The 25,160-nt window shown below is 34.2% G+C and overlaps 1 protein-coding gene across 1 annotated transcript; it reads right to left on the reverse strand.

Annotated features, from left to right (window-relative positions):
- Positions 1-580: 580 nt before the first annotated feature.
- On the reverse strand, positions 581-25,160 carry TDRD12 (tudor domain containing 12). Its single transcript, XM_088536472.1, has 28 exons — positions 25,116-25,160; positions 24,339-24,500; positions 23,589-23,725; positions 22,114-22,233; positions 20,646-20,701; positions 19,161-19,246; positions 17,867-18,068; positions 17,208-17,296; positions 14,836-14,939; positions 14,279-14,465; positions 13,396-13,552; positions 12,051-12,178; positions 11,474-11,665; positions 10,242-10,370; positions 8,770-8,875; positions 8,134-8,273; positions 7,791-8,011; positions 6,927-7,018; positions 6,144-6,327; positions 5,661-5,868; positions 4,776-4,868; positions 4,184-4,353; positions 3,630-3,742; positions 2,960-3,014; positions 1,500-1,613; positions 1,254-1,407; positions 1,094-1,160; positions 581-736 (listed from the first exon to the last, which is right to left on the reverse strand). Exons 1-28 carry the CDS (start codon positions 25,137-25,139, stop codon positions 654-656), a joined length of 3,573 nt encoding a protein of 1,190 aa, XP_088392598.1. The 5' UTR covers positions 25,140-25,160; the 3' UTR covers positions 581-653.

Raw genomic sequence — 25,160 nt, forward strand, 5'->3', positions numbered from 1 at the left:
CATTCACAAAAAGTGAAGGCACCGAGATGAACACTGAATCCTCCACAGTGCTCATTCCATGAAAGCTCCAGGGTTCAGCATTTTGCACCACGTCAATGCATCTCCAAGTAACAAAAACCGGGCCGCATCAACACTTGAAGAGACACCTTGATGCAGAACTGACAAATGTGATGATCACTAACAGAAGTGACATTGTAAGCATGAAAGGGACATAGCAGAAACAATTGGTCACCAGAATTTATCTAAAAAGGAAAGAAAAAGCGTAACCATTGCTAATACCGCAAATTCATTCAAGTAAGTAAAGTAAAAGCTCTGTAAGTACAAACAAAACAAATGCTTCAGAAACTAAGTTTAATGTTTGCATTTATTTTTACTGTTTGGAAGTCACACATTTACATATATGCACACCATCAATAAATGGTATTTTAAGGTGAAGGCATTGAAAAATATACATAGTGTTGTTCTGTGAAACATTTCTTCAGATTTTGAAAGCCAAATGGCAAGAACTTCATTTACTATTTATCTCCTACCTAACTAAGGGCAGTTCTGAAACCTGTGTAATTAGTTCTACAAACTTGACTGGAAGTTCTCATAGAACAGAAATGGTATTTTGAGGCATTGATCTTAACACAGGAAAGAAATTTATCTCCAAATTAATCATCACTTTCTGTTCCACTGTCTTCTGAAGAGTCCATGCATTCTGTTACCACATTAATATAATGCAATTTTTTAATACCTACAAGTAAGGACAGAAATATAACATTATAAAGTGAGAATATCAATAGTTTCACAACAAATAATATGCAGAAATGTAAAAATGCACTATAGACTTGTGTAAACTACAAACCAGACCAAAACACTATGAACTACTTGATCAATTTTTTTTTGTACATGCTTCTCTAAAAGAAAAATTCCTTCCTATATGTAGCCATGTAATTGAGATACCTTCTTTTGCTTTCAGAAGACTTCAGTTAATCAGCTAGGACTGCCACATATCTGAAATAACTGAGTATTTCAGATAAAGTCTATGCAAAACAAAATTAGTATGCTTATTTTAAGCATGATGAACACCAACATTTGGTTCATTTCTTACCAGTCGGAAATGGGCCTTCATCCTCAAAATCTTCCCAGTGTTCAAAATCAAAAGACACATGAGGATTCTATTAACAAAAACATCGTTTGAAATATTAACTGTGCCTCATAATGAGTAAGTTCAGGATATTCAATAATTTCCAAATTCATTTTCATTTCACCTTGTTTTTCAGCAGCTTGCACCACAGCTCGCTCTCTTCTTTGGCAAGGACAATAACAGCCTCTTTATCCTTAATCACACACGCAGATTTTTCTGCAAGTATATGCTGTTGCAGTTCCAGGTCAGCCAAATAAGATCTGTCTCCTGAACAAGCACTACGTCATCAAAAAAAAAAAAAAATTAAAGAGTTAAATAAAAGCTGACAGTCAAATTCAATGCTTATTGAACTCGTATTTCTTAAACCTACCTGAAAACCACCTTCTCTTTAGAGAACTCGCATTTATAGTCTGATATACTTGCTATTTTAACTTTCACTGTAACAGTCTCTTCATTTTGAAACCATTTTATTTCTGGATAAAAGCTAAAATAAACAAAATTAAACACAACTTAAGCCAAAACAAAACTCATTTACTTTCTAGACAGGTTCTCCTGAATACAATCATAACTCTCCCAGTAAGCTGGGACAAGCCACTGAGCTTGAGCATTTGAATTAAGTACTCAGACATAATAATTTTGCACTGTACAATGTCAGAAAAGCACATGATATTCTGACAGCCAAACTTGCCACAAAGGCACTACAGTCTCAGTCTTTGGAAGAGCACATCTATTAACTAAAGTGAGAAAAAACACAGAGCATCCATAAACTCTAAGTATATTGCCTCATTTTAGTATATTACCATAGTCTAATCTTGAAATGACAATGGAAAAGGTAATGGTAACAAGACCAACCTCTAAAAAGGGAGCAAACTTTTTAAAAAGCCAGACACACATTTCTCAACAAGGTTTTCAACTGCATACTCAACTGCTGTTTAATCTCAAATTTCTCCCCAACTCTAAAATATTGTAACTGACAGAAGATAAACCCCATTATGAGAAGAATGTGACAGCAGTTCATTCAAGCTGCTTCTCTTATGATACCTTGAGTCCCATGCAAGCCCTCAGAAAACTAACTGATGAGCCACACCTCAATTTAAGTTACTACTGGTCTTTACTACTGGTAAAGACTCTGCTCCATGTGGCAGCAAAGCTGCAGAAGGAGATAAATGCACATTCAATCTTCAATTACCCTTTTTGTTTTGTTTCCTCCCCCTATCCCCAAGAACTTTCTCAATAGGCTAAAATACAACATGAATATTCAAGTACACGCACAAAAAAATGTTAATCATCCATAGCTAGTATAATAGGTAGAACAGAAAAAAAAGCCATCCAAGAGCAGCTCTGTCTGCTCCCAAAGTCTGCAAGAAATTTAAGAACGTTCGACAATCCACTGTGTGCCAGCTTTCCTACAAACTGCAAGTAAGATATCCTTCAGCATATTCATAAAGACAAACAGTCTGGCCTAGAAAGGAAAAACACTTAGCACTCCTTTCTACTGTACACTCCCCAGATTGCCTTATCCACAAACCACCTTACATTTTCTTTCTGAAAGGCATCTTCAACAGTTGCAAATCTACATTTATTTGATCCACATTACAAAAAGAAAATGGATCATAATTCCATGTTGCAAGCACTCCCTTTCAAAATAAAACCAGATTTTTTGTTCTTTTAAGAAAATCACAACTCGGATAGACACAAAAGAACACTTCATGTCATTAAGTATCAATATTCAGAGATAGGAAGATAAGTATAATAAAAATGGAAATAAACAGAAATAGGTCAAAAAGGTAAAGTAAAAACTTAGTAATTACTCGTTCTGAATTTTTGTACCATTTACGCTGATGAAGGGTAGAATCTTCTGCTTCCTTAATTTCTGCTACGCTGTCTGAAAATAAATAAATATTTTTTGTTTCTTATCTCTACTGTAGAAACCAGACAGTTTCAGAATATCATAGTAGATAAAAATAACTTGTAAGCATCAAGAGTAGTAGTGCAAGCATATACTTGTAATTATTCTGGGTACTCCCCATTCTACCTTATTTCATAAAGTTACTAAGTTGTCTGAAAAATTTAACTAAAAAGTGACTATTATACTTGGTATTTCTATTATACTTGGTATTTAAAACAAAACAACTCATGCCTTCCATTATGTTATTCTGTCAGGAAAAGTTTTGCCAGTCTGAGACTTAATTGATAGGTAGCATTTAAATTCTTTTAATTGCTACATTTCAGTCTGAAAGTGATATACAACATTGCAAAGGAGTTAGAGTCTATGTAATTATGTGCTTTTGAAGCTCTTTTTCAGTAATGAAAGAGACTGTAGAGAGTATTTAACTGAATTCTGTCAAACATTGGTGATATAACATAACCTATCCCCCTTTTAAGCTAAGGGCAGAGCAATTTCATCCTTTTTAAATATTAAAGACTTCTCTATTATTTTTCTGAAGTTTCTTTACTGAAGAACACCCAAATCCTCCTCAGTAAAAGAAAATACATTTACCATATGAATGATTCTCCATAGTCACTTTGGAAGAGCTACAGCTTTCAATCGAGTTTTCTTGTATATTCTCCAAGCTGGACACACTTTGTGGACTGGCCATTTCCTCCTTTAATCTTTTGGACATAAAAGCATACTTTTAAAAGAAAAGTTTTAAATGCATTTAATAGTTAAAGTATTCCTAGTCATATTTGGAAATTCTAACTAAATTTTTTTTTTTAGCTTGAATACCTCAATTGTACATACAAAAACCATGCACTTTATTGGAGTTATGTAATGACTGATAAGCACCCAAAGAGACCTAACTGGTCTTAAAAAAGACAATAGAAAGTGAGTTCAAACTCAAAACTACCTATCTCAAAGGCTAGTTTTGTCGCTAAAGAACATAGAGAAAAGCAGACATCACAAGTACCATTATTTTTGTGTCTAAATGAAAAGTTGATATTAATATTCAGTAATATTTACATTTCTAAATATGTAATTCAATGATTTTTTTTCCTGTACTAAAATACATGCTTTAAAAAGGGTATGATTGTAGAATAATTGTAGACACTTACAAAGTCTCCAGGTTCTTCTCATGAGTTGGTACTTTCACACGTCTGCACAACTTCTGAAGTTGTTCTATGTGTTCCGGATTGTCTGTTCCTAGCCCCATGGACAAAATCTCAGATCGAACATTGTATTCATTGACAGACGTCTTCAAATTTGAAAGCCTGGTAACCCGGACCTTGAATTGCAGGACATGATACATGAAGACAATAGTTCATAGACTGTCTCTCACCACCTCTAGGCTGTTCTTCAAATTAAACATTAAACACATCCCATTCATTTATGTGAAACATATCCTCATATGTGTGAGGGGAAGGAGGGGAAGGCACCATTTCCAAAACACATTTTTTGTTATTAACTGTTTTTGGAATACTCTGAATGACATCATGAATTAATCTGCTACTGTTACTGGTTCAAATTCAACTCTGCAGTTCGAGATACACTCAATCACAAACTTTGTCCACTCAAAAATTAATATTGATAAGTAGTGTTATGCAGATGCTGGGCAGAACAAAACAGTAAATAAGTAGTAAGAAAAGAAGAAATTATATATTTTAATTTTTTTAATCTAAACTCCTAATGCCATAATTTTATACTTACCATTGGTTCAACCCAAACTGTATTTCCCAAAGTAAGCACTATTTTTGCCTCATGGGGATTTCCTTTAATTTTGTGATAAATGTGGCTAGTAACCTAGAGAAAAACAATTTTCAGTCTGTTTTAGAAGTGCAACAATAATTTTGCCGTTATTTTAAGATCTGAACCTTGTTTCATTAAAGTTAATGATAAGAGTATTCAGTAAATTATTATTATTTTTTAATTGACTGATGAAATGCTCCAAGTATTAACAGATTCGAACAGTATTCTCCTTGAGGAAGGAGCTTCCTTAACAGAAAGATACTTAAACAGATTCTTTCACAGAGAATATCCCCCCAAAGACTCAAGACTACCAATAACTTATTTTGGAAGGCCATATGCGCTCTTCCTCCACTTGGAGTAACTTCTGAAGAAACAAGGAAAAATGTTTTCTGCCTTCTCTGACTTTTCCCAAAGAAACAGTATGAAATTTATCACTTGAACAGTACTGACTCAAGCATCACTTCCTGAAATGCCCAAAGTTGCCTACTGACAAAGAAGCTGATAAGGCAGAGTATTAAAGATCATAGTTTAGTTTCAATTTGAAGAAAATATGAATGGTTGTGTGACTAATATATCATTTATTAAATCATTAGGAAGAAAAATCCTATAATCTCACTTCATTATTTTGTAGGCATAAAAATCTAGAAAATTAACTTCAAATTATCTGGGCCTATCTGTTGGTAGCATTAATAAGCAATGAAAACTGAAAACTAAGTTTACACTTTGATAACTGTTTTTTCATAAGAGATAAGAAACCAAGAAAACTGACCCAAAAAACAAAGAAAAAAACAAAACAAAAAAGGAAATGGGGGGGAAGGAGGAGGAAGAAAAAAAGATTAACATTACCCTTGGGTTCCATTCAATTTCATTATCAATGGGCTTCACGCTACAAACTATGAATTCCACAGCCTGAGGTGGCAGACACTGAAATCTTGCAGGTAACTGAAGCAATTGATGGCTCTCAACTTGACTTATTCTGCCTTCATCTATGTATTTAATTGTAACATTAAAGAATTTTTCTTCCTCTTTTGGGGAAAACTCTACTACCTGAACCCTTCATGAGGAGGAAAAAATAAATTATTTATAACATCAATTGTAAAAAAGCTTTTTTAATCTACTTTTTTCAATCTTTCAGAAATGTAATTTTCACAGTAAGCAAAACAAAGTGTATTTCATATTAAAACATTACAATTATAAAATTACATAGAAATGCATGTATGCACATATGCACTTATTCACTCTAGCTTCCATATGGATACTTCGAAATTTCTTTCTTAAATACCAAGTTATTTTGTATTAAACAAGTCAAAAAAAATTGAACATTTTTACCTGTGAAAAAGTGCTTCTTCATACAATCCATATAATGCTAGCCTCTCCACCTTTTCAACAGAGACCTTATTACTTGGTTTCTTAAAATAATCATTGATTTCTTCAGCAAGAATCGCATATTGGTCCTTTTGTTTATCTATTATGCGACCAAAGTAGTTTGTTGCATTTATAATATGGAGAGGCACTACCTGCAACACAGAATATATTAGGGAAAAAAAATGGGGGGGGGAGACCAAATGATTTGATTTCTGAGGTTAATTGCCATATTCAGTATCACCTAGGTCTTTCAATCCTTACTTCTAAAAAATATGCATTTTTTCCCAAATAAACTTCTCCCCCTTTAGAATGTTAATTCTCGTCTCTTGTGCAATGTATTTTAATCATGAAAATCTATAGGAACTTGCTAACCTTTGTTAATTTTGGTCAATGGTCTCAGTTTACATGAGGGAATAAATGGAACATGTGTCTCCTGCCCACAGAAAGCTAGGCTAGAAAAATCTTCATTATTAAGGCAGAAGATAGTCAGAGTGCAACTTTATCACCAGCAAAACGTTTTCAGCTCCTAGTAAGAAGTAATAAGGAAAATATTTTATACTGCTTATTTATGCTGCAACCCCTGCCAGTCCAAGATGGAGAGAAAAAAAAAAAAAGAAAAAAAAGAAAAACATCCCAGAGATAAATAATACAATATTAGTGAGATCTAAAAGGAAAAATATTAACATGCCAAATATAGCTACCTATGATCTGTTCTCTGTACCTGAAAACAAGATGAATACTAATAACTTACTGTCACACACCCAAGCGTTGGTATAATTTTATCTGGCATATCTGTTTGTACATTAATATGATGACGATCTGCACACACCCTCCTATTCCTACATATTAGGAGAAAAAACAGTTTAGAAGAGAACCCTTTATTTTCAGTGGTAAGATATTTTGATGCAATTTGAAACACTTTAACAACTAGAAGTTTGCATGAGTCCCAAATGGGACAGAAATTGATTACTGAACAGTAACAATGACTGAAGGAGATAGTTTTGATGGTTTTGTCTGCCTATCTTAATGAGTGAAGTTTGTAATAAACATGTCACCTTAATTTAGACAAAAACAAACACTAAAAATTAACTTTTTTCATTCCTCGTTAACAATATCTTCCCTGAAGCCATACTTGACATGTTAGCTTCCTCTGTCAGGCACAACTTATGGCCCATTTGTACACAGCTCATAGATAAGTTACCATCTACCTGCCCACCTCTGAGGGACAGGAGAGGACAGGGGAGAAAAGGCATGTACCAGCCAAGTGAAACCATGCCTGGAATAATAATCTATCAGTGGCTTGAAGCTATGCCTAGAGTAACAATCAATCGATGCCTTGAAGCTTGCTGAAGTATATCTGAATAAGTGTTAGGACCAATTACGGCACCAGGCTACATACTAATCTCCAGAAAAATGTTTTGTTTTTTGTTTTTATAGAAGTATATAAAAAATGGCACAAGCAAAGCAGCAAAGAACGAACCACGAGCAAAATCTGACCCAAATGAGAGTATTCCACAGGAAAACTGATCAAGTATCAAATACTAGTAATAATTCAGAGGAAGTAAGTTTTCCCAATACCCATACTTCCAGAACAAGGCATTATTTCCTTACTTGCAAATCCCAAGTGTTTTAAGATAGGTGCAAAGTGGCCTTGCAAACTTCTTCTCTTCTTCAGCTTCTAGCACCCTGGCAGTAAAATCATAAAGTTCTCGTGGGATTTCAGTTTCAGCACGCTCCAAATAGCGCAGGACCCCAAGAGCACGGCAAGCATCATTTTCTGTCAAGAATAAGACTGACCTTGCCTTTGTATGCTCCTGATCTACACAAGAACCCTAAAAACAAACAAACAAACAAACAAACAAACAAAAAAAAAAAACAAAAAACCCACAAAATTTGCTTATCCGCTGCATAAGTATCAAATGTTAGTATTAACTTGCTCATGATTTGATCAAACCTTCTCTATCACATTATGGAAGTTGTCAGACATGTTCTGTAGTCGTTGACCAAAGATTCTTGGAGAAGAAGGAAAACTGAAATGTATCACACAAGTTGCATCCGTAATTCCCAAAGACTGCATGCAGTCATCTGTTAAGACTAAAAACATGTTTCATACATACAATGTATTTAAGTAGTACTACAATTATCTTAAGTATTACATCATATTTGTCACACCTGTCTCCTTTTACCCATTCATTGCTATAAGAACAACAACAAAAAGATCTTTTTAAAATACACTCACATAAAGTATTACGTTTCTTCAGTCAAATTTCATAGCCCTATGGCAGATATACATGATATACAGATATACAGGAATATACATTAGTCTCCTCCTGTGTAATCCTGTATCTTGAATCAGTATCAAGACAAAACCAGAAATAGCTACTGCAAACTACTTGGTAATTATTTAGCTAGGAATAAGTCAAATTCAAGTATAAATTCAATGAAGCAGATGAACCTCATCTGCTAACATTTGACAAAACAGACTTTTCCCTAACACTTTCTGAAGATTGCAACAGCTAAATAAGCTGGTACAAAGTAATTCACCAAGAAGCAGCAATTGCAAACTGATAACAAAACAGAAAATACTCACCTAACACAACACGAGTGCCAGAACTCCAGTGCTGTAAAGCATATTCAAAACTAAACTCTTTTTCTTTATGTATTTCCACAGAAAATACCGAATTGCTTCTCAGTGCCTGATGATAAAAGAAAGTGTCATTAACATACTACAATAACTGCTCTAATACTTCTAGTTTTAGTATGTCTTGTTAGCCTCTAGCTGCCCCTAGTTACTATAAAAGGAGAGCCAATAAAGAGGTTATGCAATTCTTAGGTTGTTTGTGTGAAATCTACTTAAGAATAAACTTATTCGTTTCCTACATCAAAAGGCTCTACACCTCTGTCAAGTTCAAGGCTCATAAATCAGAAGTGAAATACAAAAGCACTGGGTACATTAAAAACTCAAGTGCCTAATGAACTAAATTAACACTTATTCCAGATACATTAACACTGACACTATAAGCATCCTTAATGATATACTACAGCATTTTTAAATCAATATATTCCCATTTTTCAGCATCTCTGACCATCTATTCCTATTACACCTGAGCAGTTAGCCATACATCCTTTCAATCTCTCATCCTTGAAGCCATCTCCAAGATTTCTTGAGATTTTAATTTTAATATCCTCACAGCCTGCCCCACTTAGCACACACCTCGCTGTCCAGGCTTAACAGCACTGCTCCCCATTTCCTGCTTAACCACCAAATCAGACTGTACATGATTCTTGCTTCATACCTTCAGAGAACCAGGAAAGAGCCAATTAAGTGCAGCAAAGATTTATCTCTATTCTCTATTAGTATCCTATTCTTTCTATTCTATTCTCTGTGCTACTTTCTATTCTCTATTACTATCCATCGTTCATTGCAGAAAGACTAAGGGCAGTGACAAGTCCTTAATCTTCCTCTCTTAAATACTTAGTACACAATCCAATTAAGAATAAGTTCTATGGGAAAGTATTTATTGGGAAAATTTTTGAAGAAATTTTCTGTCAGTTTCTAAGAAAACTTCTACCAAGCATGCTATCCTCTCAAATCCTCAGGACTTCAAACCTGGCTTAATTATGAGGGCAAATGAGGGCAATAGCCTTCTACAAGTTTAGTCTTCCGAAAGTAGAAAGGCAACAGAACAACATTTCATAACGTCATGGCTTGTTTTTTTTCCCCAAATCACTTCTTTAAACAGTTAAACCGCCCCCCCCACACACAAAAGCACACATCCTCACACTATCAGAATTTTTACAAAGAAAAAGTCACCTTGATCCAAATCAAAAGTTTCCATTTAACAGTCAGGTATTGGTTATATACTCAGTAACAGGTGCTTTCCATGTAGGACATGCCTACATAGCTAAGCTTTTCTAGAGCTGGCAAAAAGGTGGCGTTGGGACCTCTTAACAGAGAGAAATAGCCACCTTCTAGATGCATAGCCCTTTCTTCATAGAGACCAAGATATTTAACTTGTCATGTTAACATTTTAAATAGCATGTAGCTCTGTAAACTGTTACCTGATGAACCATTTCTGTTTCACTTGTTGTGCTAGTGAATATGAGCGTCTTTTCAACATGCTTAGGTGTTAAATCCAGTATTCTGAGCAACACGGCAATCCTCTCACTGTTCAAGCAAAGCTGCACAACCTAGAAGTCAGTACAAGCACAAGACTGATAACTCATGTAATTACCCGATTTTGCTACGTAATTCTTCTTTTTACTAAGCACTACACATTGTTATAGAATATCACCTAAATAAAAAACACCCTAGCTCTTTTGCTAGCTAAGATACACTTCTTAGAAAGGACATCAATTTAGAATGGTTTCCAAAAGCATATATTCACTTAACATAACCAACTCCCATATTTAAGCACCTAAATAAAACTGTTAAAGTTGCCAACAATCTTTTTCATTTATTTTTAAATCAAAATCTACCAATGCAAGCTTGACGTTTTCAAGTATCATTCCAAAATAACACCCCAAAAACACACACGCAAAGAAACCCCACACTGTCTGAAATACTCTGCTAATGAGTGACGCATTAAAACGCTAACATCTTTCAATCTTGTCGAACAACAAATTCAACTTATCACAAGACCGGTATTTTTTTCAGGCCTGTGCAATGCTTCAAGTCATACAGATTTCCCAACATTTTAAGTTCCAATTTATGACACAAATAACAGAAGTCACAGTTACAACATTTTGTGCTATTCTTATGGACTAAGGCATATTACCTGGAAATTAAGTGAGAAATAACATTTTTGACTTTGATCTAACATTTCCACAAAAAAGGTTCCACGTTGCACAGCACAAGCTTCACAGAGCCATAAAATGAGCCACAAAATTTTCAAGCACTGTCTTGGAATAACTTACTTTTTGTTCTACCATTCACAGTTAACGACTCCAAACATGCTCCAATATATTTTTTTTGTTGCAAACTATACCACTTAAAGTGCTTCACACCAAAACCAAACCTCTTTTCACTAATAATGAAATAGCAAACCAAATTTGGTTCTGCAAACCAAATTAAAAGACCTTCCATTCATTGAGCAACTAATATTATACGGGTTTTCTAAGAATCAGCTCAAGCCGATACAAATCTGAACAGAGTTCTGCATTATGAACAGAGTTCAGCATTATCAAACTTAATGCAAACCAACCAACCGGCAGACTTGCATTATGAACTTAATCAGCACTTGAACTGTAAGATATGTTAATATGTAACAGCTGCAGCATTCCCAAACTCCTACCTGTTGGACATTTCCATATATGGAAGCTTCCTCCATAGAAGTTATTACAATATAAGGATCATTCATGAATTCCTTCAGTAATTCTGTTATATGTTTATTCCAACAAGTTCCAACAGCAACAATCTGATGTGGTGAATACAGACGTTCTTCTATAGTTATAGTTTTCTTATAATAATCTAGTATGGTAAAAACCTATCAAAAGAGAGAAGGACTTTTTTTCCTATCCTTTTATTCTATCCCAGCAAATATATTACCATAATGGACACTGTCTGATCAAACAAGGTGAAAACAGACCTAGGAGGTCAAAGGCAGCCATCGAAGCATGAAACAGGACAAAACAGAGCAATTAATTCCATTAAATAAACAAATCACATACCTCTGGATTTCACTCTGCTAGAACTTAGTTTTCTAATTAAAAAAAAAAAAAAAACACTAGTTTTATAACTCTCTTCCCAACTTATACTCTGCAATGGAGTTGAGAAGGGTTGTTTCTCTGAGTATCTTCCTGCACCTTTAAGACTGTTACGGGCACGGAACAGAAAGAGCACATCACCATCTGAATGTAGAGCCCATTTACCTGTTCACTAGCTTCAGAGAACAGTACCTCAATCTCATCAAAAATAAGATGGCAAAGTCTAAGAAATAATAAACTGTGATGTTCAAACAGTCTCAAGAGGCTGTATGGTGTAGTCACGATAACTTCACCTACATGTTAGAAGAAAAATTGTTATGTTCTTAACTCATAACTTGAAAGAACACAGAAAAATGCAACAAACCATACTCATTTATTAAAAAGGGCATATCCACATTTCTGATGCATTATCTTGATTATTTATATACTCAAACATATGTGTACCTGTACACACATGGGGTGTTTAAAAAATACACACGCACGCGTGTGCATGTGCATATATGCAGATACACTCTGACCCAATTGTCTGACGTGTTGTTGGTAAGTATTTTGGTTTTCTAGTGCATCTCCACCCTCAGAGATTTTCCAGACCTGATCAATTAAAGCCCTGAGCAACATATCTGATCTCAGAGCTGAGCTGGTCAAGGTTTAACAGAAAGTCCACATAAGAACAGCCAAAGTAAATAACATGTTTTTAATAAATGAAGATTTAGTAGGACAAGTCAATAGCTTTTTTCTTGGCCTCTTTATGCTACCTCTTCACTATATTCTCCTCATGCTACTACAGTTAAATACACAAGTTATTTGGAAGTTACTGTAATAAGCATACTGCAGTAAAAGGAGGAAACTGTCATAAAAACAGCTTCTAAGAATATAGGATTACTAATTTATGCAGTTGTCTTCAGTGAACTATTATCTCCTTTTAAATCATTTCCTCTTTCAGCATCCTTTTACCTTCTCTTTTCCTTTTGTACGAAGGATAGCGCAGAACTGCATTCAGTTTGTGTGCTGTAAAGCAGCATCAGACCAGTCTCCCAAATAATTATCAATAAATTTCTGAACACCCTCACATACATGGGGGTTTGTTTGTGTACATACATTTCCTTGTTAGGAATGGATACTTACACACCAACCAAAGCTATTACAAAATCTGGTTCAAAACCAATGAATGCCAGGATTAATCCTACTTCAGCATTATCTTTAGCATATCTCTAAAATTAATCCGACTCAAGACTAATAGTCATGGAGCTTAAAACAAAAATATCGAGGGTACAGGTGCTAAGATTCAGAGGCAGAACAGCATAGAGACTAGCTTAATAACATTTACAGTTAAATAGCATTACTAGAACTCCATACAAAATTAGCGTCAAATACACAGAACTATCAATTTATAGAATAAAAGACCTACAAACTACTAAATGCTTCTTTCACCATTTCCTAAAAAAAGACAACCCATACAGTTTTCAAAAATATTTAAGTAAAAAACTGAAAATATAAAAAAGTTTCTTACATTCTCGATGAATTCTAACGTCCCTAGCTTCTTCTTTTTTTTGCCCAACTATTATCAACATGGGATGAAGTGGTCTGGAAAATCTGCTGTATATTTTCAATAATTCAAACACAAGTTGCGCCTTCTTCCATCCAGGACATACAATTAATGCCAGTGGCTACATTCATGCACAGACAATTTTATACAGTATTAGACAACAGTCGAGAATCTTAAGTCATGCTATGTCAGTATTTAAGGCAAATAAAATAGGCAAAACAGGAGTTTTAATACTTTAAAACTGAAGCTTTTAGTACTGTAATATATCCTAAATGCAGATATTTTAGATGCAAGGAATCATAGGTCAGGATACCTGAAAACATAAGGAAGGATGCATAAAGCACCAATAAGTAAAGTGTCCAAAAATAATTTGAACATAGAAATTGCAGTGTCTTATTTTATTAAGGTTGTATGAGAATTTCCAGAGGTCACTTCCAGGCTCAATGATTCTATGTTTCTATGATCTGATGAAAGTTACAGAAGAAATTCATATATTTGGAACAGCTAAAAGATGTTTTAAACAGCTGTTTTGAACAGTTATTACAAATTTGAATTTAATGAGGACAGACTATCACCTTGAGAACAAAACTTCATGGAATATCTGAGTGATGACATTAATCGCTTCTAAGACATTACTTGATAACTGAGCTTTAGACCTCCAGATTCATGCGGTTTGTAACCCTTTAAGCAGTGGATTTTGTATATCAACTGCTAAACATTATAGAGCTATACAAAGACTGTCTAGGATGAAACATTCAGCCTTTTTTGGATGACTTTTCTAACCATGTACTTCTACATCTGCACTGTAAAGCAGAAAACCTGATACCATTCTTTAATATATACATACTCCACTCCTATTTGGCAAGGATTTGTAGCAACTTTCTGATTGCAAAAACGTAAGAAGTGGTGGAATATATAACAGAGGATCATTTCCCTGATGTGAGATGGCAAGTACATCACATCCCCGAGCTATTGGTGGCCAACAATAAGATTCTGTGAAGTTAGGGCCTAAAAAGTTTTTCCGAATAAGTTCTACAAAAAGAGAAGGAGAGTTGCACATGAAAAGGAGGTATTTAAATGTTAATACTTACAAACAAGATAAACAATAAGCATGTTCTAGACTGTTGATCTACTTTCATAAACATCCTTAGCATCCATGAAAATTAACAAACTAAAATTAGATTCAAATCCTATGATGTGTGACAGTAGCTGATCTACCAGAAGGGAAACTGTACCAAAATCTAACTAATCCTTCTAAAGTTCTTTAATTATTCAGTTATATAAACAGCTTCCTAAACACTCAAGATCACATACTACCACAATGATGAGTTATCCGAGACCTATGTTGGGGCACGATACACAATACTATCCTTATTCAGTGTAATTATAAAGACTAGTATTACCTTTTTCAGTTCATCAAAAAGTGGTGCTGTTTCCAGAATTGTAGATGGCTCAATTTTGTTGCTAAGAAAAACAAACTTTCCTTCTGCACTAACATTTTGAAAATTCTGAAACTGTATGACAAGCAGAAGACAGTTTTAAGGGCAATACATAATAAAAAGATTTTAGTGTATACATTGACACAATAGCATTTCTTGTATTTTGAAGAAATTGGCATGTCAAATTAGCATCCTTTTCTCTCAAAAAGATTTAAAGACTGTGATAACACAACAACGCCTCAGACTTCTCAAAAGAATGTATTGTATGTTCTGTGTGCAGTTAGCTCTCAACTACAGCATCAAGACAGAAAGAAAATAATCGACCAGTCTAATAGCACAAATTAAATGAAAGTTAATGTGTATAATACCTGTTGGTCATCTTTAATGAGGTGAGTCTTCAGAGGATTAGAATTTAAGAACTGCAGAAGTCTGAAGTGTCCAGACATGAGAAACAATATAAATGAAAGAGTAAAATATAAATGATTAATACCACTAGTATTTCAAAATCTTCTCACCCAAGAATTCACTCAACTGTCAGATGTCACAGGGCAACGAACGATGGCACAAATCAATTCATGCTCTCATTTCCTTATGTTAGAAAACATTATAGCTTAAGCCTAGAATCAACAGGAGCAACTCAACATGTTTAATAGACAGGGTAGTACTTCCTAAAAATACGCTTTTTAGACTTTTTTTTTTTTTATTAAAGGAAGGAATTGTTATTTTTGGTGTAGTATGGATGAACGTCTGCAATTTCAAATTCCCCTCTTCCTCAGAACAATAACCAAAAACATACTACAGCTTCTGCAAATTTGCTTACATTGCTATTTTAAATATTCTACACATCGAACCATACCTGTCCGTGTGAACCATATTCATGTCTGTGTGAACATGAATAGCTGTGTTTTCGTCAAAAGGCAAACCTGGCATTCCTTTGACAATCTAACAAAAAAATACAAACAAATACTTAAACACTGAAATACTCCTCAAGACCAACATTTTTGAAAAAAGGTTAAGTACAGAGTTTAAACTGGATTTCTTACCATACTGCAGGATTCTCTAACTATTTAGATATCTCTTTGTACAAAACTGCAAGCTTGATTATAACAAAAATTTGAACGAAAATCTTCAGGTAAAAAAGTCTAATTTGTTCCATGGAAGTTGTAAAATCTTTATTAAGAATCAAGAACAATATAAGACCACTACCCACACGAAGTTAAAATCAGTTTATGACCATATCTCTGGCTACTGCTGTAAATGAGGAGCCAAAACAGCACGACTTACAGTATGAACATATACTAATTAGTTCTTACACATATAGTGTATCTTTAAAACAAAAGAAAAACAAAAAAGCTTGCACACCACAAACTCAAGAAAAATAGAACAAGTTAACCTGTTCTGAAATCCAGCAATGACATCCACATGCATATTTACAAAGTAAATGCTCATGGAATTAAGCTGCATGACAGAGCAACTCCTCAAGGAAACAAGCAAGTATTAAACCCCCAACCACCTCAAAGATCTTTAGTTACGGAAAAGAGGATTTACTTTCATTCATCACACAGCACAAACAATCAAATAGGTGCAACTTGATTAAGTACAACTTGAGCAGAAAGACCTGCATCCGCCAAGTACCTTAAAAGGTAATTCCGCTAGCTCTTTTTGGAAGGGTGTAACAGGAATCTTGCTCTGCTCCAGTAATAATTCATTTTCACCATGACTGTCTTCAAAATCTTTTGATATTCCAGGGTAATTTCAAAAACAGTTGCCATCTCCCAATTCTCAGCAGAGCTAGAAATTAATTTCTGTAAAACATCTTTTCCTCGTTGCTGAGGAAAGAGCTAGTACCGCTGCTATCAAAAAAGGCAAATCTTTCCTTTAAATCTTTTGCAGAAGAGGACATAGGACAGCCCACAAGATCTTTGAGAAAAACTGGATACACCAGTATTAAAAGATTAAACATCCAAACTTATGTGCTGTAAGACATGGCAAATAAGAGACTCCAGGAGCATTTACCAAAATATAATGTAAGGACTAATCTGCTTACAGGAAAACATTACAAAATTACCTCACTATATATTCAAATAATTGAAAATCCTAATATGGTAGCTACCATCTTCATAAAATTATAAAGAAAGGACTGGATAAGAAGGGGTAACTCTTGAAAGGCGTAGTGCATTTTTATCCTCTGTAATTAAAGAAAGTGCACTAGAAAATTCTGAAATACACTAGGAATTCATGCAGTCCCAGACACCTAGGTTACACAGAGGAACAAGACAGATGACTACAGTAGTCATTATCCAACTTTGATAATATAATCTGAAATATAATACTTACAGATTCGGTGCTTCCATTTAGATCTCTGCTTGACATTTGGTGATTATTCAGTCCTTTCTTGAAAGGAAAGGAACTGGAGACAGTATGACCTAGGAAGAAAGTAAGTGTGTGAGTTTAAGCTATCTGAGCACATACAGAACCAACATTCCAGTATTATTTACAGTGGGCTGCTCCTGTTTTGTCATCAAGCTTCTTGCAATTTTCTACTCAAAAAACATAGTTAGCTTTACAGTTCTAAAAGATAACTGAGCAGACAACTAAAATATTTATCAAACCAGAAAAGTTGCATTTTTTTTTAAAAAAATGAATCAATAAGCAACTTATAGTTTTAAAAGCACCTCTATTCAAATCAAACCCTCCAAACTCAAAAAAAACAACCTACTATTTATCAAAGCTGAGTGATTTTAATAACAACATCTAATAATATTAGGCATATCAACAAATGCTTACATCAATTCATCCTTAGCTTTCCTACATTACACTATTCCTTCATCTGATTATTTGACTGCTCTTCTGATATATAAATATCTTTTGTTAAGGGGAAACCATTTTATCCAATTGTTGGACTCAAACCACGACACCAGGCCGAGGTTCAATATATCCAATTAAACATATATGACACATTGCATATATGACTTCCTGATATACAGGCTACTCACCTGTTTCAACGTTCTTGGCTACCTCCTCCTGAAATAGTACTGGGTTGAAAGCAAGTGAAGGATGAGTAATTTTCAGTGGAAGAGGATACTTGGCATTTAACGATGTCTCGCTCTCTTCATCATTTGCAGGACACTCTGCAATCTCTTTACTTTCTTCAAAATGAGCAAAATTCTTTGAGACTAGATCATCATTAACACATACCTACAAAAGAAGATATTTCTTATCTAGTATCTACAGGCAATAAACTTATATCACATACATTTTTAGGATGTATTTGAAGTTTTGAATAACAAGACTGAAAAGGTGCCTGCGAATGCTTTCTGAAGAATAAAAAATGAAGTACTGTCTTTATGCATCTTCTCTAAAGCAACTTTAGCTTCTTCTCACTGAAATTCTATATTTCATTAACTCTTTCTGTGACCCCTTAAAAAAATTAAAACTTTTAAGAAGTCAAGCTAATTTAAATCTTTTTCATTCCGCATAAGTGTAAAAACAGAAAAAAAATCAGGACGAAGTGTTGCTATACCTAAACTCTAAAACCTGTCGACTCAAGCAAGATCAATGACACTACTGCCATTTGGGATTCTAAACTGATCAGAGATTAGAATTAGTACGTACCTTCAAAGTTATTGTCTATAGCACAGTCTGCACAGTTTCAGTATTAAAAGCCTTGATATATCTCAATTCAGAAGCTATGTTTAAAGAAATTAACTGAAATATACTGAGGAACTGCTCAAGTCATTTGTTAAATCTCTGCTGTAGTTGCTCTATGTCAAGTTACTCGTTTTATGTGGGCCAAGTTTTTCCAAAGGACACAGTCTTATGTAGAGAAAGAGTGTGGAATATTTAAAGATGTTTCATTAAGACAATTGCATAATATAAAAATGAGAAAGACACCACACAAGCTGTGCAAAAATAATTCACAATAGCTCTTCATTTGAATTACTGCATATTTTTAAAGTGACATATTAATGTGAGGTGTAGACTAATTCAATGTTAAAATTGTAAAACTTTCTTTAAACTCTCCAGACAGTATTTCACTAACAACAAAAACAAAAAGTAATAATAAAATAAAAAAAAAGACTCCAGTGCTTAAAAACAGGTACAGGTATAGAAGGTTAAGAGCAATGCCAACACAAAGCCAAACCTTTATTAAGTAAATGATTTAGCTGCTATTGTACCTGACAGAAATTAAAAATATTCATTTAGAAGTAATTCTTCTTTGGTCTTAACTTCACCAGAATTTTTTATTTTATATAGTGAGGTGCTGTAGATCGAAAAAAAAATTCTTACCTTTTCATTTTTTATTGTCACATAAAGTAGAACATCAAATTTGTTACCTTCGACAGCACATAACTGGGCTTTGATTTCAGTAGTTGCTAAATGTAGTAACAAAAAGCACAAAAACAAGGAAAATATTAAGCTCTTACCAAATTATTAGTATTTTTGCTTGTGACAAAAATTTTACGACAAAAAATTAAATAACATAATTCTTTGAAGATAAACTAGCACAAATATAGTACTTTTTAAGGAAGTAGGAGTCTAACAAAGCAATAAAAAAAAACAAGAACACAAACTAGACTCACTTCTACATTAAAAGTTTTAGTTTACTTTTTATCCTCAGATAATCTTTGATAAAAATGTATGATTTCCAAATACAAAATTTGTTCTTCTTTACAGAAGACATATTTGTATATACTTGGGTTATGCTGTGTATTTGAACAGTAAATTTTCCTATTAAATCATGCTTGTGAGGAAATTCTGAAATGTTCTTCAGCATATGTTAATGAGGTACCAATAAAAAAAAGTTTATATTATTTCTTAACAGTTGGGTCTCGGGATATCTCTGAAATTAAGTTTCATGTTACCCTTTCTCCCTTCTAACCTTTACTTTTATAATTACCTGTAATAATTAAGATGTGTGAAGAAATAGTATAAATCATGAAAAGCACTATGTTCCAGTCAGTATGCAACATTATCAACGTAAAGACTCCTTATTACTTTCACATTCATCCTCTACCATTCAATGACCTGCTTACTCACAAGTAGAACAAACTCCATATAAGAAAAAACAGGTGTTTTTTTCCAGCTAGAAGCTCATTATTAAGAAGATGAAAGACACTTTTAGTATAAAAGTCTTTTTATAAAAAGACTAAGAGCTATCTCATACCAGAATAAAGGCTAGATATGAGAAAGACTGGATGAATTACTGAAACATCAAATGTGGAAAAGGACAAGAACAGACTGGAAAACACGTAGTTCTAGTTCACTAAATATGTAGTTGAAGTACAATCTATTAAACAACATATCTATGATCAAGTTACACACCTGAAGGGTTAAGCTGGTAAGGCAGACCCTCCCATTTCTATAAAAAGATTAAACAACAAAAGCAGATAGCTAAGAGGGCTGTAATGCTGAATCAAAGGTCGAGGTTAAGGCACAAAAAAGCCCCACTCTCCAAAGCAGTGGTATAATCAGTGCTACATTATTCAGGCTGAAACACCCAAATCAGACACCATCTATCCAACTACTGAACTTTCCATGGTGTGGAAGCCCACCACACTGAAGGTCTGTACTCGTTCATAGCTGATGACTGACTATTCATAATTTTGGCTTAGTCAATCAAAAAAAAGAAAAAAAATTACGGGTACATTACTCTTCATTTTTAATTTGTATACTCATGAATGTTGTGACGATTAATCAAATACATAAAGCCAAGTACCTAGTGCTCTGGCAGGAAAAGTGGCAATTATGATTCTGAGAGGATATTTTATTTACCTTTGAGAAGGCTTTGAAAATATTGAGCAGCAGCACAATCCCATCTTTTAGCTGGTCTAAGAAAATAAACGTAATAAACATAACCAGTTACCCCAAAACATCAACAATTAAAATGGTATTATGAAAATTGACACATATTAGAAATGATTTGTCTCAAAATGGTAAGAAGTCTTAAAGACTGCATGCAGTAGAACAGTATCAGCAGACTTATCACTTATTGTGTAAGTTAAGTCTTTATAATCACGCTCATAGTTTATCACTAAAAATCAACTCTAATCGAGCCCTGTTTTATTCCCCGCATATTTTTACTATGTTACATTGAGCAATTTGGTGGTGGTGGTGGGGGGGGGAATCAATTGCAGAACTCAAGTAGAATTACTATCCTCCCTGCCCCCACACACAATACAACCCCTACATGCAAAAATAGCACAAAAGGATGGACTGATAAAGAAACTCATGTGCTAATATTGTGCTAGATATCAGTTCAGCCAGATGTCAGAGCAAGGACAAGAAAACTGACAGAAGCTTGTCAAAATTTTCCGGTGTCTAAATAAACATTAAAAGGCTCACACCACTCAATGCTAAAGCCCAAGTCAATAAGGAATTAAACAACTTGCACAATCCTTAATTAACTTACTGCAATCGAACTGGAATAAGGAGACAAGGTGCATATCAAAATTCTGAAACAGCAAATATCAACTTGTTTAAAAAAAAGTCAAAATTCATGAGATGATGAAACTGGAATATAAATTGGAAGGTTTATAAACTTCTTTGACTCCATGTCAATTGAACAGATACTTGTTTGTTTTGAAAGAAAGAATGCATTAAAAACATGAAGAAAAAGGAAGAAAAATGGAAAGCTGAACATAACCTCCTACTTCTTTTAGTAACCGATTATTTTAGCTACGGGGAAGATGACAGATCCCTTCTCAGACTTCTAGATAATATCAGACCTTTATGAAGAGTTCTGAATTGCACAAGCAGTTCCAGTCACCCATGTTCAGGAAAATAGTAATTCAAATTTCACCAAGTTGTAAAAGTGATAGAAAAACAATTACAAGAAAGAAGAAAAGCACTACAGAGGCAAAAATTAGGAATGTTTTGATTCAACAAAATAAAGGCTAAATTGTTCCTCTTAGTATCCTAAGGAAAGGAAAAGAAGAAATATGTTAAACAACACTGCTGGCACAAGAATGAGCATCATATAATTATAAAATGTTACATGATTCTAACCATCAACATTAAAAGATCCTGGGACCCTCCAGTCAGGTACTGAGGAAAGCTCATCCAGTTTTTTCAAAGTGGGGCTTGTTTTGTTAATGAACCAACCATCTGAAATAGAACATGTTTCCCAAATTGGATCTCTTATTCTTCCTAAAACAAAGCCTAAGAAAATTCTGCAACAGAATAAAAGATCGCAACTAAAAGATTTATGATTATAGCACACTTTATCTTAAACTCTACTTACATTATTTTTGCAGTATCTTCACAAAAGTTGATATGTAAAGTCACCGGCTTTGTGCGATACAGTCCACATTGCTTTGCTCTATATGGAATTTGCATAAATTTGTCCTCTGCAATTCGAATGCTTAAAAACAAAGCAGAAATAACATCATTCTACAGAGCAAATTTCACTCTTGTCACATCCCTCATGCACCTCTTTCCATTATCCATTACCCTGTTCTTGCAGGGTTTTGGCTCCTACTGGAGCACTTCCTGAAACCATTGTTCTTTTCTTCTCTCCAAGAGAGGTACTACCAGCAGCAATCAGTGAATACTTTTGCTCTGGATATCAGTAACTTTCCATTTGCTGGGAAGTTTTCTGATACTTATTCTCAACATTTTTGTCTTTTCATGATATTTAGCCCTCACACTATCATGTTGATATCGCATACACCATTTGGAAATTCTTGCTTCCAAGTGAGAAACCAGATTTCAGTAAGATCTATAAGTGTATTAAAACAATCATCTTCCTTCATTTGTATTTGTTTTCCTAAAAACACCACTCTTGGTGAAGCTATCAGTTAAATGTTCATTGATAAGTAATTATCTCTTGACTCAGTTTGCTGGGAGGTTTTTAACAAACAGCAAGATACCGTATATAACATGTTTTTAAGATCTGCATTTCATTTTAAGCAGTAAATAAAGCAATAAACTTCCTCTATCAAAACACACTTTTAAACTCACAGCAATGTCAAGCTGCTCTTTCATAAAAGGACATCCAGTACTAACCATCATTTAACTCATAAGTTTTTCTTTTCCTTAAGATAAGCCTTCTTCATTTTATGAATACTGTGAAAGACAATTATTCAAACTAATAGTACTCAAAGCTGTGTATCTTAAACACATCAACTCTATCTGAAACTGAGAACTGAAACAGGCTTGTCTGTTTTATTTCAAGAGTCTAGAAACAGTAGGTTCCATACTGCTTTATTCAGAAACAGAAAAAGGAAAACTCATCTTTTGGCATCATGCCAAGTCAGACTGTAAGCACTTAATAAAGTAAACAAGCTAACAAATTGAATTTGAAAAACAACAACAAAACATTGCCATATGTGGATGCCATAAAGATGTTCAGCAACTGAAAGCCTCATCTCCATATTTTTTGCCAGTGATCTTCACTGGTTATCATTCTTAATTTCAGTAGTTTATAATCTCTTAATAAGAAAGAGAAACATATCTAAACAATGTAACAGGCAATCGTACATTTTGCACATAAATTGCCATTTTCTCAGCCTCCTTATTTTGTTTGTCAAGGAAAAAACTGCAATAGGAAAGTGCAGAGCAAAGAATTTTCATCCACCCAGACAACAGCCCATCACACACCTAACAGTCTTTTATAGACCCAACCCATACCTTAATTGAACCAAGTCAGCTAAACTTTGTGCACATTACGAAGAAATATATTACAGTGACAGAATCAAAAAAACGACTAACACTTACTCTTTTGATTTAACGTAGATATATTTGGCATAATCCACAAGAAAACATTCCACTAGATAATAATCTGTGCAGGACATGATTGACTTAATAATTGCTCTACACCAGCATTTTAGTTCCTTGCTAAAAACCACACAAATCTGAAAGGAAAAAAAAAAAAAAACCCCAAGACAGTAACTTCTTGTAAATACAGCTTTTTATCCTGTTTTTTTCCCCCCTGCCAGAGGCAAGAATGTACTTTTTATTATACAGACTTTTTTTTTTTTTTTTTTTTTCAAATCTGCAAACATTGTGACTGATATACATTATACATGCTTAAATGCAAGTTTCATAGCTACATGAAAGCCATTCTCTACCTTACTACATGCCAATATTCAAAAAAAAAGATTAACACATATCCAGGATACTTCACTACCAAACCAATGGAAATGCCAATTATTTCTTGTACATAATGCAATTGCTCTCACAGAACCACAGAATGGCTGAGGTTGGAAGGGACCTCTAGAAATCATCTAGTCTAACCTCCCTGCTCAAGCAGGGACACCCAGAGCACGTGGCACAAGGTGGCATCTAGGCGGGTTTGAAGATCTCCAGAGGAGACTCCACAGCCTCTCTGGGCAGCCTGGTCCAGGGCTCTGTCACCCTCACAGTGAAGAAGTTCTTCCTCACATGGAGGTGGAACTGCCTGGGTTTCAACTTGCACCCATTATCCCTTGTCCCGTCACTGTGTGCATAATAAAACAATGATTTTACCTGGCCTTCTTCTAACATTAGTGGTTTTATTTCATCTGCATCTCGACCAGATTTGTTATAGAACTGATTCATTTCAGCATTCATGTTTATATATTCTATGTCATTGGCTACATAAGGCCCACTTCCTTTTAAAGTAACCCAAAAGCAACCCGGATCTTCAACCTAATCAAAAAGTGAAACACACGAGGAATTAAAAGTCAATTAAAATAACAAATAGTATTATCATCCACTGAAATGATAAGACTTTGTTAAGAACATCTGAGCAGTAAAAAGTAAAATAATGCTTACAGATAGGCACCTTAAAAATTTAGGCAACTGACACTTGGCAAATAGGATGTTAACAAGCAAAACATCTTTCAGTTTCAGATCAGTAGTTCAATAAATTATTTCAGAAGGCTTAAAAAACGTTTTTTTTTAAAAAAAAAATGTGGTCATAGGTTCCTGCTCAGGTTTTCTAAACATTTATATCCCAGTATTTCAGTTAACCTCCACTCCCAGTGTTCCACAGAACTCAACAGAAACTAGTATCATGCTATATTTGAGATTACTTAAAACTATTTGCTGCGTAATGTAAAGCTGCTACTGATCTCTTTTGAAATGAAACCAAGATAAACCTCTATGAAAAATGAGAAAAACATACATGCTATATTTGACCTTGCATGTATAAGAAATGCCTGCTAAATAGAAACGCAGAAACATCATCTTATTTCTAAATGTCTTGCACAGTTCTGCTGAAGCAAAGAGCAGTTCTTTCCACATTTAAAAATACCAGTATACCTCTAGTATCAAGACTTCCACCATTTGTAGCTGAGTCTTCTTCAA

This window comes from Tinamus guttatus, unplaced genomic scaffold (assembly GCF_059628265.1).
Source record: "Tinamus guttatus ecotype Peru unplaced genomic scaffold, ASM5962826v1 Tinamus_guttatus_pri_ptg000674l, whole genome shotgun sequence".
In the NCBI taxonomy this organism is placed as follows: domain Eukaryota; kingdom Metazoa; phylum Chordata; class Aves; order Tinamiformes; family Tinamidae; genus Tinamus; species Tinamus guttatus.

Excerpts from the sequence above, each read along its gene's own strand:
- TDRD12 (XM_088536472.1), bottom strand. The coding sequence starts at position 25,139 with ATGGTGGAAGTCTTGATACTAGAG. Across the intron at positions 17,297-17,866 it reads AGCCAAGAACGTTGAAACAG|GTCATACTGTCTCCAGTTCC; the intron begins GTGAGTAGCCTG and ends CTTTCTTCCTAG. Across the intron at positions 6,328-6,926 it reads GCTTGGGTGTGTGACAGTAA|TGCCTCTCCATATTATAAAT; the intron begins GTTATTAGTATT and ends TGTTGCAGGTAG.